Source organism: Erpetoichthys calabaricus, chromosome 4 (genome assembly GCF_900747795.2).
Source record: "Erpetoichthys calabaricus chromosome 4, fErpCal1.3, whole genome shotgun sequence".
In the NCBI taxonomy this organism is placed as follows: domain Eukaryota; kingdom Metazoa; phylum Chordata; class Cladistia; order Polypteriformes; family Polypteridae; genus Erpetoichthys; species Erpetoichthys calabaricus.
In genome coordinates, this window is record NC_041397.2 from 272,181,161 (window position 1) to 272,197,620 (window position 16,460).

General features: G+C 36.5%; 1 protein-coding gene across 2 annotated transcripts in view; it reads right to left on the minus strand.

Annotated features, from left to right (window-relative positions):
- Positions 1–16,460, minus strand: part of si:ch211-214p13.9 (cell surface glycoprotein CD200 receptor 1-A) — a 78,667-nt gene that overhangs the window by 19,699 nt on the left and 42,508 nt on the right. The window contains exon 2 of one of the 2 annotated variants that reach the window (XM_028800805.2): positions 1,080–1,151. The exons of the other annotated variant lie outside the window; for it this stretch is intronic. Within the exon in view, the coding sequence (XP_028656638.1) occupies positions 1,080–1,151 (72 nt within the window). The remainder of the gene's footprint in view (positions 1–1,079; positions 1,152–16,460) is intronic. 2 annotated transcript variants of the gene reach the window in all.

A 16,460-nucleotide genomic window follows, 5' to 3' on the forward strand; every position in this document is an offset into this window, starting at 1 on the left:
AGCCAGGTCAAACATTTTTTGAAATATAAAGTAAAAACTATTATTTCATCAACATTTGATGACACATTTATTATTTTATGATTATATTATATTGAAGTTACATTTAATATTGAAGTTCTGTTGATGAAAGGTTTATGTTTCAGTATAACAATAAATAAAGAATGACTACTGCACTCTCCATGTCTATTATGTTTTAAATGGTGCATATTGTGTTCAGAATTACTGAGCGCTATCACCAGATCTAAAAGTGGAAACTAAAAAAAAATAATGTGTAGGGGATATTTAAATGCAAAATACCAAATCATTTTAACTTCATTTTAATTAATAAGTAATATGTATTGTAAAATTGCAATAATTTCTTTATATTCAAGCCAAATGTCCATAACTTTGCAAATCAGATGATAAGTGTGGTCAGTGCTATAGTCTACTGGTAAACTTACTGAAATTATATATAAGTGATATAAGGGGTAGGTGGCTGGCAAGGGGTTTCCAGTAGTAAAAGTATAAAGAGGTAGTAGATACAGTAGCTCAAGCCCGAATTTTAGTATAAGACAGGATCCCATACTGGCGACTTATTTAAAAGGTTCCTTTGAAGTTCTTACTTAGAGGGACATAAAAGTAAAAGAGAAATGGAATGGGTGATTAGTAGAAGATCAGTAGGACAACTCCAGGGTAGCATGTGGTAGCAGAAGGTGCTCATTTGAGACAGGTAGCGCCCTTCTGAATGTTATAATAGGAACCAGTTTGTAGTATGCTAGGAGCTCCTGGGTCCTAAATTAGGGTAAGATGGGCCCTTGTGTAGATAACCTGGACAAAGTCAGTACTGCTAATGCATACATTTATTACAGTTTTACTTATTTAAAATAATAAAATAATGTGTTGCTGAAAGTATCACTGCTACAGTAACTTAGCTAAAACATGAAACTAATGTGATTAATCAGAGAATGCACAAAGGAAAAGAACAATTAAAATAATATCTTATCAGACCAGACATCTGATAACCACATGAAGCATTACAGAAATATTTTTGTTTAGTTTAATTTAATAATGAAACATATTTTATATTGTTGAATAATTACCAATAAATTCCTCTTTGGTTGTTGGAGATATTGAGCTTGAGACTGAGGCATGCAAAGTTGTTAATGAAGTTTCTATAGAAAGAAGTAAAGTTATTTCAATTAGAGTATAAAAAACAGTCATATTAGTTATTAGTAAAGTGAAGAGCATTTTCCAAATGAGTAATTGAGTTCATTCCACATTCCATCTAGCTATTCAATCAGCTTGATTATTCAGGCAAGGTAAAGGTATGTAGACAAAACAGTTTCTCTGAACTTACATGCATTTACACTTAACTAGCAGCCAGTCTTGTTTGGTTTAAGTGTATACAAATGCTTACCTTCGTGTCTTATAGGTGCACTAGTTATTTAGCCCGTTACAATAACGGGCGCCTAGAACAGTAGTGCATAAACATTAGTAGGAACAGTCTATATTAAATGGCAAGGGACTTTGACCTCATTCTTTTTGTTGGTCGTATTTTTCTTTCTTTCAGCCTTTCTTTTGTTGATGTTTACTTGCTGAGCTGACCGTTCTTCATGGGCTGCCGCCGTGTATTGTGTGTCTTTAATTTTCTGTGACGGTAATACTGTCTTGTATGGCTCTATTCAATAAGGGCGCGGACAAAAAGGCGACCTTCAAAAGGGCGACCTCAATTGAGCGCAGCGAATAAAGGCGTTCGTAGATAATTTAGTTCAAATGGCTCTGGAATATGTGAACAGCAACAAAGGTGCAGATCTTTATTTACACGCGCCTTTATTCGCTGCGCCCAATTGAGGTCGCCCTTTTGAGGCTCGCCTTTTTGTGCGCGCCCTTATTGAAGGATGCCTGTGCACGCCCATATTGAAGGATACCGTCTTGTACATCCGCTGGCTTGTACATCCATAATATACCTTTAATTTTCTCTGGCGGTAATACAGGCGTGTGCATCGGTAATATGCCTTTAATCTCCTCTGACAGTAATACTGGCTTGTATGTGGCCGTAATATGCGTCACTGTATTGTGTACCTTTAATTTCCTCTTGCAGTAATACTGGTTTGTATTTCCGTAAAACGCCTCTAACTTTCTCTGACAGTAATATCGCGCATCGCACCGTGCCCCGCGCATGCGCACTTCACCAGAAGACACCCACACACGGACACCTGGACGCACATAGGAATTTTATATATATAGATTATATTTTGATTTTATCAGTGATTAATAACATACAGACTTAAGTAGAATTTTTCACTTAAGTAAGTCACGTTTGTTTTATAATGTTCCTGCAGTACATGGCTACTGGAGTATTCTGCCTTACGTACTGAGCTCATCATTTGTGGAAGATATTTTGAGCTTGAGCTGCTCAATATAATTACACTAAGAGCAATTTAGCACTTTGCCAAACTGACTCCCTCCAAGTTAGTCTGCTTGCTGTCAGTTCTCAGCAGTGGCTCACCTACAAAGGTCAAATCACTCTCCTTCTTGAGTATGAAACTCACCTTCTTAGACACTTCACTTAACCCTTACACACTAATCCTGGAACTTAAATGATGTCAGCCTAATACTTTATAGAACAATATGTTTATTTTCATATGTAAATTGAACTGATCTTCCTCTAATTTCAGCAGAGGCCAACATTATTTCATATAGCATGCGTCTTTGGCAAACACTATCCTATCCGTCACTGCCAAAAAGGCCACTGCTCTGCTGGGCCCTTTGAGCAAGGCCCTTAACCTGTAATTGCTCCAGGGGCGCTGTACAATGGCTGACCCTGTGCTCTGACCCCAAGGGGTATGCGAAAACTACCAAATTCCTAATACAAGAAATTGTATAAGGCGAAATAAAGAACAAATAAAGAACAAAAAAAAAAAGGCATTAAATCAGGGGTGGCGAACTCCAGGCCTCGAGTGCCACAGTGGCTGCAGGTTTTCATTCTTACCATCTTCTTAATTAGTGACCAGTTTTTGCTGCTGATTACTTCTTTTAATTAACTTGACTCAGGCCCCATAGTTGTTTCTTTTTCTTTAATTAGCAGCCAAACAATAATGAGACACAAAACAAGCCACCACATGACCATCTCCCCTGTGCCCATTACACAATATCTGAAATTAAAGAGAGGTGATGGTCTTGGTAAGATTGATCTCTCAGGTCATCAAAACATTTTGACGGAGCTCTTAGAAAGAACAGAAATACAACAGTTTTCGAAATGTGTGCTGTGGTAGAATGAGAACAACAACAAGCCATGGAATTAAATAATGGGTTTAATTAACAGCAAGAAATGGCTTCTCATTAAGAAAGCGATTGGAGTGAAATTGGTTGGAGTTTAAAGCCCCAGTTTAGCTGGTCATCTGTTCGCTCGTTTCACAGCTCATTTCTGCTTGGCTGTAATTTAATGAAGAAAGGAATCAATTCAGAGGGCTGAATTCTTCTAACAGGGTTATTAAAGTGATGTGGAAAAGTTAATTAGTAGTGAAAATTGGTCACTGATTAGGAAAAGGGTTAGAATGAAAACCTGTAGCCACTGAGGCACTCCAGGCCTGGAGTTTTCCACCCCTACATTAAATGATGTGATTATAGTTGCAGTGGCATGTTCACAGGTGGTTGAAGACATATTCTGAACTGTAAGCTTTATGGTTACAAATTCAGTTCCTTGCCCTCTACCTTCTTGAACACACAATGCATTATATTTTAACTACCATATATATTCGTGGATAAGTTCTCCCGCAGATAAGTCGGGACTTGATTTTACAGTATAATTTCTGGTATTTTATAATGCCGGTCGTATAAGTTGAATGCGCAAAACTCATGCTATTGGTACAAGGGATTATGATATGCTAACGCACACCTGACAGAGTAACCACGGAGCTCACTTCCTTTTTTTCTATGTGGTGTGTGTCAATGCGCTGTATCAGTGTGTGCTCCTAACCCCTGTCTCTCTCTCTCTCTCTCTCTCTCTCTCTCTCTCACTATTGTGCTTATGTGACCACACGGTAATACCTGAACTATTCTGAAGCAACATTTGCACTGATTTGTGTTTTTTGTATCTCACACCCTCATACACCTTTATCGTATGAGCATCCCTTATCTACAATGGAGCGTTTGATCAGAAGAAAACGTGAAGTTGGTTTTAAAATAAACGTTGTTGAAATAGAGAAAGAAATTGGTAACTGCACTGCTGCAACAAAAATCGATGTATCTGAGAAACTGATGCGAGATTAGAGGAGGCAAGAAGGTGTAAAAAAAAAAAACTAAGTCGCATTTTTGAACGGGCGTATAAGTCAGGGTTTGATTTTATAATTGATTTTTCGAGTTTTAAAACCCAACTTATACGTGAGCATATATGGTAATCAGTTTTTTATTCAAGCTTCAAGCAAACTTCAGTTTGTGGTTTCAATGCCTTCAAGCAGTTAATAAATATTAGTCCTAGGAGATTATGTTTGAAGATCAAACATGGCCAAAATGACCAATCAGTGGCAAGTTTATTTTGTTGAATCAAAGGAGACTGTGCCATGTCAATGAGCATTGTAGTTTCTGATATTTTAAACAAATATGAAGAAGTAATAGGTTGTACATACAGATTGATATTCAGTGGTCAAACACCTATCAGTTCTCCATTTTGCTAAACTCTCTTGTATGTAATAAAATATGTATATATATAATTTTAATGACTAACCCTAACACAGCCCAAGGATTTTTGAAAAGACAGTATATTTTTCTGAGCATGTGTCTGATAAAACAGGGATGATACATAAATTCTTAAGTACAGAGTGCAAGTAATGATAACATTTAGTTATTAATTTGTTCTTTAAATTGATGTCTATATAAAGCAATACTACTTGCCAGTGGCAATTTTTTCTGGTTCTTATCCACTGCAGACACCTGTGTGTGTTCTTTTTTTTTAAAGTGTTTGACTATGTTTGTTTTACAATTCAAACACAGTCACTTCATCGTTAATACTGGCAAATATTCTTTAAAGGCTTGAAGGCACCTGTTCCTAAAATCAAAACCTCCCCACATGCTGTCATATAGGAGGGTTGGAGATTTAAGTCAATTAGTACTGTTTATTGAGCAAAACCATTTTAAAACCATGAGAGCAGCAAACAAGCAAGCATGAGCAAGAGCAGAATTAGTCAAAACCTTTTAAGTAGGAAGTCTAGTCATATATGTATTATATTCTTTTTTTAAATTATTTTCATAAAGATGATACAAAATGTATTCAATATATATTGTCTAGTATTTTTAAGTTCATTAGGTCTAAATAGGTTAAATCATCAGTGTCAAATCAACCCATCAAATGCCTACAGCACACAAATTCCTTTCAGGATTATTAAAGTTTCTATTCATTTAGCACAGGGTTTAAAATTGGGTTATTTTTGTTCTGTTTTGGCTTAAAAAATGTAAGTCTGCTCATGCCTTAAAATTAAGAAAGTTTCATTAGCTGCAGCTGTTGGTGCATATCTTTAGACTCATTATTTCACTTTAAAGGTTGGTTTCAGTATCTGGTTTAACCAAGTTGCATTTGTTTTTCACACATTTTGTGTTTTGACCTTTCACATCACTCACTAAGGAGAATATTGCATTACTATTACAGGTGGTGTAGTGCAGCAGGTTAGAAAAGTCTATTAAAAAAACAAAAGTAATCATGTTTGATCCTCACAGAACAGTTTGTCCCTGGGAGATTCATTAAATTTTCCTTTGCTCTGCCGATGGACATACAATAACATCAATTCAAAAAGTAATTTGTAATTTATTTTGGATAATCATATCTTGTCAATAAATTTATATAATTCCAGATTGTGTTGTTCCTCCCAGTATATACAATGACTTTCTATCTGTGTTCAGCTAATAAGTCATAATGTGCATTGCCACAGCACTTGGTGATTTTTCAATAAAATAAAAAAAAAATCCTTAGAAGTTGTTTCTAAAAAAGAAGTCACAGGAAAATTAATTGAGTGTTACTTGTGGGAATTCATAAAATCAGGACAGATCTTTATAAAATTAACAACTGTGACTACCAAAGGGGCATTGAAGCACTGCCAACCCCAGACACAATTTCACAGACACAAGTCCCTGTAAAATTAAAAAGGTTTATTCACACAAATTCCCTTATACAAAGTGCCATAAACCAGATATAACTCAATTCTTCTCTCTGTTTCTCTCCTTCCACTCCTCCAGGCAAGCGTCATCCTCTTCCAACCAAGTCTGACTTACCTGGATGTGGTCAAGTGGCTCATTTTATCTTGGACCCAGGAGTACTTCTGGTGCCAGGACATAGCCCGATAGAAGTACTTCCAGGTCAGTCCCAAAAAGTAGGAATTGTGAATCACTATGGAACCCAGCATGGCTGCCCCATGGGACTACAGGCTCCAGCATGCACTGCGAGCTTCCATGTGGGAATCCTAAACCAGGGAGACTGTCTCCAAGTGTATTGTTGGAGAGAATAATCAGCAATCCACATCTCCTCTGGTCCTTCCATTGTAGTGGCCTCCTGGACAGGTAAGGGTCCTTGTTCAACCGTGGCTGGGATGCTAGTCCCTGCATGCTGTCTATTACACAGTACAACACTTAATATTTTCATGCTCACAAATGTGTACATTCATAAAGCTTTGGCTCGCTAGAGTTCTGTGTGTGATTAGGGGAATGGATGAATATTCAATATAGGACAATCTGACACAAAGGTAAATTGCTCCTTTTCCTTCCATCCTTTTCTGGGAGAGGGCTATTTACTTGACTTACAGTGGAACACAAAAAAAGTGGTGTTTATTCAGTCAGTATATTACATGGGGTAAGCATATATCCATAAATGAAAAAACAAAAAGTAAAGAAGCAAATCATTTAAGGTGGTGCAACATTCATAGAGAAATTAATTTGTATTGTTTGATATTTGCTATGCAGACTCAAGAGACACACTATCAAACCATAATGAAGAGGTGAGAGAAAAAAAGACTGTAGCAACTGAATAATTTCTTAATTAATGACCCATTAATTTAATTGCCAGTTCATTTTGCCTTCTTGTTGACACAGTTAAAGAGAGAATCACAACCAACCAAAGAGTTGATTGTGGTGTAGTGAGTTGTCCCTTTTAATAAGTACGGTACAATGCATGACTGTAATGTCTTGATAAAATTAGGGACATTTTGAAAATCTTAAAATTAAATGACCTGAGCTAATTTAAAAGTCTGGATAGATAGATAGATAGATAGATAGATAGATAGATAGATAGATAGATAGATAGATAGATAGATAGATAGATAGATAGATAGATAGATAGATAGATAGATAGATAGATAGATAGATAGATAGATAGATAGATAGATAGATAGATAGTGTCACATATTTAAATCAGAGGGTCACCTTCCAGGCTCATCAGACATATGTAAGATGGAGGGCACTGTTGTTTACATTGTTACCTGTTTTTACCTACACAGCTCTGTGAAGATGCCCAGCGAGGGCAACTGACTCCGCCCCTCCCAGGGCCAGGTCCTATAAAGCTGGGCATCCCCAGTAGGAGTTGTTTCACTTTTACCTGAGCCAAACCAGAAGACGTAGTTCCTCAACCAAGCAGCACTTTCAATATAAGAGAAGTCTATAGCCCGTGTTTTTGTCATCCAGTGCTATTGAGTGCTTAATATTGTTTTGATTCATTTTTTAAAATTAAACAGGATGACCCGACTGGTGTCCCAGCATTTGTTTTGGATTTGGTTGTTACTACCGTTTGACCACAGTAGATAGTTGACTGTTTCATTTAGTTGAGTTTCTAAGTTTTGGAACATGCATTCACAGCATGAATAAAATAACTAATTTTAACTCGATCACACTGTACTGAGTTATTAAGACTGAGGTACTGAATAATTTTAAAAAGTTAATATTGCTGATGGAACAGTTTAACCAAATACAATTTGAACAGTATAAACTCAGATGGTAATTGATCAAGATTAAAATGTTTTTGATGTTTTATGCAATGGTTGGATTCAGATCAAATGCTAACAAACAGGTGATTTGTGTTAACATGATGACTCAATGACACCCATCCTGAATAATCCTGATTGCTTTATATTGTCTATGCACTGTTCACCCTGGTTTTATGTCTTATAAGCTTTTGATAATTCATTTTCTCTCGCTCTCTCCCCTTTAAGTTTAGGTGATCATAATGGCACAAAATTAGTTTTTTGAGCTTTTTCATAGCAATGAAAGCCAGGAGCATATAGGTAAGTAAAAGGTTATAGTTCATTTTGTGCTGAGAGTTTTAGAGCATGCTACATTGTTATTCAGTAGTGCATTTGAACAATTATCTAAGATTGATCAAATGCCAGTGCATCACACCAACCAGGATGTATAATTCACTGCAAGAGTAAATGTCTGACCAGGATCACAAGTGACTATGACTCTATCCAGGTCAAATGCTATCAACAGCATTTTTAATTTAAACAGACCTGGGTTCGCTTCCCGGGTCCTCCCTGCGTGGAGTTTGCATGTTCTCCCCGTGTCTGCGTGGGTTTCCTCCGGGTGCTCCGGTTTCCTCACACAGTCCAAAGACATGCAGGTTAGGTGCATTGCCGATCCTAAATTGTCCCTAGTGTGTGCTTGGTGTGTGTGTGTCCTGAGGTGGGCTGGCGCCCTGCCTGGGGTTTGTTCCTGCCTTTCGCCCTGTGTTGGCTGGGATTGGCTCCAGCAGACCCCCTCTTTACTGGTTATTCATAGCACTAAGCTAGGATTATAACTGAAGGTGACATTAGTTCAAATAAGGGCACACAAAGACACACATCTCATTGTACCAAATCAGTGTAAATACTGAAATTAGTCAGACAGTGTGTCTTTTGACTGTTTAATTTGCCTGAAACAAATCCACATTAAAAAGTTTAATTTGCCTATTTAAAGTATTGAAAGTCTAACATTTTATTGTTATACAACATTGAATCACAGTGGATTTCATTTGGCTTTTTTGACACGTACTGATCAACAGAAAAATACCCTTTATCAAATCACTATAAAGTGGTCTAAATTCATTACAAATGTAAAACACAAAATAATTAATCAAATAAGTATTCATCCCCTTTAATGTGACACACCTAAATTACCACTGGTGCATCCAACTAGATTTAGATGTGTAATAAGGTGCTATATATCACCCGATCTGGCACAGACTGACACAGAGGCATGTGTAAAATCAACAGACTTTTTATTTTTCTCTTCAGCCATGGGACACACCTTCCCCATGTCCCACAGGCCCAACACAGTCCCAAAAACACTTTTTCTCTCCACCTTGGCACCACCACTCCTCCCAGGCAACTTCGTCCTCTTCCTCCCGATTCTGGCTCAGTCTGCTGGGGTTTCCCTCAGTCCTTTTATATTCCTTGACCCGGAAGTGCTTCTGTCCCTCAGTCTATGTGATTTCATAGCACTTCCTTTTCTTCCATCTCTGTGACTAGGGAGTACTTCCGGGCTATAATAGAAACCATTGTGCCTCCCTGCAGCTTCCCCTGGCGGCCCCCATGGTAAAAAGCAGGGCTGTGCAGGAAAACTCCATTGTCCATGATGCCCTGCTGGAATTCGGGGCACCTCCATGTTGCAGGGAGGACTCCATCAAGCAGCGTGGGGGTATTAGCTGGGATAAACTGCCAGCCATATACCACAGATGTTACATAATTAGATCAATGGGGTTCACTTGTGTATACTCAAGGGGTTTCAGGTTACTGCAGTATAATTAAGGTCCAACTCAGGTCTGACAATATGGTGGCCTAACCTACACAATGAAGACAAAAGAACACTCCAAGCAACTCAGTGAAACTGGGATTAAAAAAGCACAAGTCAGGGAGTGGAGACAAGAAAATGTCAAAGTCATTGAATATCCCTTGAACTCTAATTAATTCAATCATTATGGAATGGAAAGAGTGTGGCATAGCTGAAAATCTAACTAGAACAGGCCCAAAAACTAATCATGTAGGAAGATGACTAGTGAGGGACACTACCAAGAGACTTTGATGGTGTTACAAGCCACATTGTTTGAGAGTTGATATACTGTGTTTTCCTGATGCTTCACCAGTTGCAGCTTTATGGAAGAGTTGCAAAAAGAAAGCCACATGGGAGATTCTGAAGTCAGTTAGAAGAAAGTTCTGTGGTCCCATGAGACCAAAAGTGATTTTTTTTTAGCCATTAAAGTAAATGCCATGTTTCAGCATTGCACATTTTTAAAAAAACATGAAGCATGGTGATGATAGCATCATGCTGTGTGGATGCTTCTCTGCTGTAGAGCCTAGAAAGCATGTGAAGGGAAAAGGCCAATTACTACAAAGGAATGGCGTAAAAACAACATTAATGTCCTGGAGTAGCCGAGTCAGAATGGAGATCTCAAACCAGTTAACAATTTAATAATTTGTGGCTGGACTTAACAAAAGATGTTCAAGATCTTAATGCAAGCTGACAGAGCTTGAGCAATCTGGGAAAGAAGAATGGGGGAAAAAAATGCAGTGTCCAGATGTGCAAAGCTGATAGAGACCTGACCATACAGACTCAGTGCTGTAATGATTGCCAAAGATGTATCTACTAATTTTGACTTAAAGGGATGAATATATCTGTGATCCACTACTTTTTGTTTTACATCCATTGTAATTCGATATCATATAACAATAATATATTAAATTTTCTGAGGAATGAGTACTTTTTAGGTACTGTATGTTTAATTTGCACAAGAGTGCAACAGGGAACTAAACATGAGTGTTTTAACATGGCAATCGTGTGCTGTAATGCTACTCTTCAAAACTGTTTATCAATAAAGACATGGATGCAATGTACAAGGTAAAACTAACACCAATATTTTAAAGTAATTTACAAAACACGTGTGTCACAGGCAGTAGGTGACACAAAACACAAACACCTTTATTCATATACAGTAGATTGATTTCAGGTGTAGTGATGAAAAAATCTAAAATATACTTCAGAGAAACTCCTTCAGCAATCAGTTTAGATTAGAGGGCTACCTGTAAAGTTATAATTAACTATGAGTGAAATAAAATGGGTCTTAATGATAGTGAATTTCAGTAAGCTTTTTCTCAATCTTTGTGAAATATTAGAAGCCTTATTCTAGAAATAGAAAGGTAAGTTTAGGTAAATAATAACAGAAGTTACTGAAGCCTTGTGAGATTATTATGAAAATGTACTATTGGTCAATTAGCTTGATCTCCTCGAAAAGGGGAGACAAACTATTGACCAAATCAAAACGTATGATGGTTTACATGAAAATCATTTTACTCTGATCCAGTTTGACACTAAATATTTTCTTCTTTACCATAAATTAGAAGTTATCTTGGCAGCACTAATCACAGCAAAATGAAATGTACCCACTACAGGATGTCAGTTAGTTTCAGAAAAAATATGAGCAGAATCACGTGTTCACTCATAATACAAGGTCTATTTAAATCAATAATTAATCTTAGAGTTCACATTATGGGAAGAAAATCCATTTTTAACAGTCCATATAGACACATGGACTTTAACCCAGGACTCGGGACTTGTGAAGTAGCAGTGGTAACCTTTACACTATGGTTCTATGCAATAAAAGAAACAAGCAAAAACAAATGAAAACACAGTGTCTTTTGTCAAGAAAGCTTAACTTTCCAATTAATTCTTAAGAAAATATGGTAGTGCTAAATGAATTAAGAGGGAAATAAACTTTTGAAATTGCTTTACAATATTGAGATAGAACAAAGAGCAAATGTACACAATGATGCTGTAGTGTAGCTGTCGTTTCTGGGACAGCATCCAAAATATTGATTAGGAACATGCAATGCAATCCCATCTACAATATTTGAATTGAAAAACAGACAGGAGATCAAATATGAGAAAGACTAAAACCCCAATACAGTATATATATTTATTATAGAGAGGATACGGAAGGTAGATAGATAACTAAATGAATAACTTTACACAAATAATTTAGTCTGAACACATACTGGAATAACTATAAAGCAAAAAAATTAAAATGAAAGAAACTTCTGACTGGGCTGTCCCAGTCACAGTGACGCAGTATGCCGACATATTGCTTTTGGTATAAAGGAGCCCCAGTAGCGTTTCCTGACACACTTCTGCTGAGTAATTCATTGGCTGAAAGTCCTCAGTGTTAGTGTGTCACAGAGAGGATATGCAGAATTGTTCATAATGGCACTCAATTTGTTCAATATGATTACAGCTGATTTTTCCACCGCCTCCGAATTCTTCAAAACAGTGACAAATAGTGCCTTCTTAGGAAATTTGTCAGAATTTAAATAACATAAAATACACAAACTTTACACTAAAAAGATAGCATAAACCCACTTTTAAAGATTTTAAAAAATGACTAATCTTCAATAAACCTTAAAATGCAAATTGTAAATACTGTTTATATTATCATTCATCTTAGATCAAACATATAACCATTATATACAGTATATAAATATATAATCATTATTTGAAAAGAATATTTAATATGGTAGCCATTGTCTGTATCATAAATAGATATTAAGAACTTTTAGTTTAATTTCAAGGCTAATGTTACAATACATAATGGTAACTTTTTTCAGAGCACAGCACAGCTGTGAAACTGCTCTGCTATGGGTAACCAATGATTTGCTTATGGCAGCAGACTCTGGACGAACTAGCATATTAATTCTGTTAGACCTCAGTGCAGCATTTGACACTGTTAGACATGACATCCTACTGTCCAGAATGGAGAACATGCTGGGTATCTCTGGCACTGCCCTCCAGTGGTTCAAGTCCTATCTGACTGATAGGCAAGAGTTTGTTAGTCTTGGCAACAGCAGATCCAGCTCAGCGCCAGTCACACAAGGAGTTCCTCAAGGCTCTGTCCTCGGTCCTCTGCTTTTCTGTATTTATATGCTTCCCCTTGGCCATATTATTCATAGCTTTGGACTGGGTTATCATTTTTATGCAGACGATACTCAACTCATTTTCAATGTTAAAAGTGGAACTTCATCAGAGGTTTCTCAGCTCACAACTTGCCTCAGTGAAATTAAAACCTGGATGGAGCAGAACTCTTTAAAATTAAATTGCAACAAAACTGAACTCCTGCAAACTGGGACTAAAGTGCAACTTAAGAAAATGAGCTCCTTCCCAGTCAATCTTGGCGGTGATCTCATCAGACCTGCCTCTACTGCAAAGAATCTTGGTGTCATTGTTGATTCCTCCCTTTCTTATTCCACCCACATAAATCACATTAAGAAACATTCTTACTTTCACCTCCGTAACATATCGCATGTCCGCTCCTTCCTCTCCTTTTCTAATGCTGAGAAACTTGTCCATGCTTTTATCACATCCCGCATCGATTATTGTAATTCCCTACTGGCAGGTGCCCCTTCTAATCTTATATCACACCTCCAGATTATTCAAAACTCGGCTGCAAGAGTCCTTACACGGACCAGCAGCAGCGAGCACATCACACCCATCCTGCTTCGTCTTCACTGGCTCCCTGTGTCCTACAGAATTGAATATAAAATTCTACTAGTAACCTACAAAACCTTAAACGACCTTGTGCCAAACTACATCAGTGACCTTCTCTATCACTATGTGCCTGTCCGCCCACTAAGGTCCTCTGATTCTGGCAACCTTGTTGTACCCCACACTAATCTACACTCCATGGGTGGCAGGGCCTTCAGCTGTATAGCGCCCAGACTCTGGAATGACCTACCAAAATTAATCAGGTCTGCTGACTTTATGAATTCTTTAAAAAAACAACTCAAAACTCATGTGTTCAGGAAGGCTTTTAGCTCTATCTGACTTTATTACCCTTCTTTCAGTTTACCTCTATGTCAAGATGCTCATGTAACCTGTATGTGTGTGTGCTAGACCATCAATTATGTTGTCTCTTAGGCTTTTCTCTGAATTACTATCTTACTCTTCTTTATTTATTTATTTGGTTTAGTACAATCCTATGTACTGTATACCCTGCCGTTCTTTCTTAAACTCTGTGAAGTGCCTTGAGCATGGGAGAGGCGCTATATAAATAAAATGTATTATTATTATTATTATTATGTGGGCTGGAGCAAACTGAAATTCTCAAGTAACATGCAGTTAAAACCAATGCTATTGTGCTGTGAAAGAACTGCCACTAGAGGGGAGTGCTAGACTTTATTTGTCATATACAGTATAAAATTAAAGAAGTGAAAAGACTTGCCTTTTAAAGTGTTTGTGATAATTATCAGTGTAAGGTGAAGTATCCAAGCAAAACAAGTAGTGATCGAGTAAGAGATTGACACACATATGTGCTGTACATTCCAGCCTAGAATTTGAGGTCACAGATGTCTAATGTTACTCTGGAATGGTGTCTCTGACTAAGTTACTTAACCTACATGTGCATTAAACATAATAAACTATGATATACTGAGTTATTGTCTTCATAATGTAAAGTTATCTTCAAAAGGTATTTCACATCAGATTGATTTTTAAATAAAGGCCTCAGAAATTTGTGTTTCGTAAAGTTCAGATTTTCTACAAAGCTTATAAATTTGAATTAACAGCATATAATGATAATCAAAAAAGGTACTGTTAGACAAATAAACAATTTTTATGTTTTATATAACAGTCTCAAACCTACTCTATCCAATTCAGGATCATGGGTTGTCAGCTGAAGCAGCATCACTAAGCTTTGTACTGTTAAGCCATGCTGCATGTTATCAAGTAATTATTAACCACATGTCATTTGGAATATATATCATTTTAAAATTAGTGTGGAACCCTTCTTGATAACACTTTTTAAAAACGTTTTCCTATTTCTGGCATTGACTTAGTGATTTAAGTTTGATGACTTCATTTCTAATTAATTCTCTACCTCTAGATATACCATGTCCCGCCAAACTCTATTTTTAATGCTGTATCTGTATGAAAAAAAGAAAATCTCAAAAATGAAAAAGTGTCATTGGAAATTATAATATTTTCTAGTCACAAAAGTGATACCAAAAGATAAATCCCTTTAAGCATGTTGTCTTCAAAGCTGTTGTCTTTTTAATTTTTTATTGAAATGATAACAGTACATATAAACAGGTAAATATTTATTCATCTGCTTCTTTTGTGCAGAATTCAATGTTGTGTGAGACAATTCCCACAGAGAATAACACTCTAAACAAGGCCAAAATTCACAAGCCACTGGAATAAGAAAAAGAAAATCTGCTTGTTTGAACCAAGCTGCTTATACTAAATGGATTTTATGTTCATGCAATTACAATACATTACCTGTAAATATTAAGAAAAAGAATTCAAATTGTATATTTTAAAGGACAACTTTGTCTGTGTAGAGCTTGAGCTTGAGAACAGAACAGTACACACGGTTTTGTTTCACTCAGTTCCCTTTTCCATTGTCTATGTTAAACTTCTAAATTGTGTCACTGTATCTTCTGAGGCCCAAGACAAGCATGCCTTTTTGACCTTCTTGTCATAAATAAATTTAAAGAGAATGGTTATTTGGTGCCAGTGGATGAGTATGATACAAGAATCCTGGAAAAATAAAAAAAAAACTTTCTCACTCTTTAAAATTTTTGAAATCTAATTTCAATACTTGTTTTGAGAAGAAAGACTCTGGAAAAACTGTTACCAGCTGCATGAGAAATACAGAAGCAGTAAGTTGCTATGGGGCATTCAATTTCTTGTTTGTTCACTGGATGGTGATCTGATTCCCTCCAGAATTACAATATGAAGAATTGGATCAAGAATCGTGTGCTTTGCCTAAAAGCTTGTGGTATTAAACATGGCCTCTAATATTTCATTATTAATCAGAATATGCACTCTTTCTTAATGAAATGATATTGTATATAAAAACCTCATCTAGGACAGAGACTGTCCTAAAGTATTATGAATAATTAAAAATACAGAAGCATTGGTATTCAGCATTCATTATCCATCCAGCAGTTAAACATTGGTATAGGATTCCAGCTGGCCAAGAGGACCACAGTCAAAAGATGGAAAAGAGCTGATGAACCTCTGTGACCACATGTAAAATCAATGGGATAAGCACATGTACAGTCACCAAAGTACATTCCTCCAAACTATATGACTTATCAAGGGACAAATCAGTCATCCAAACATTTCTTTTTGCCCTCCATATTGGTAAATTTCAAAACCTGCTGGAATATTACTACAAAAAATGATAAGCAAGTGTAGGAACATCTGTTAGGAAATTACGTAAAAGTAGGTGTAGCTGCAGCAGTATAAGGCGAGTTCAAGCACGGGTAAAATGTATGCCAAAAGAAATCTCTCCATCCAAAAGTTCGTTTTAAAATATTTAGTGAAAATTCAAAGCAAATAATCCACATAAGAAGAAAGAAAAAAAGCTTGTTGCACACATAGAATAAAAGGCAAAAAATCAGAAAAAATGTATCATCTCTAAACTTAGTTTTTCTTGTCAAACTTTAGTTGTTTCTAAACTTAATGATGCTTTACTTCTT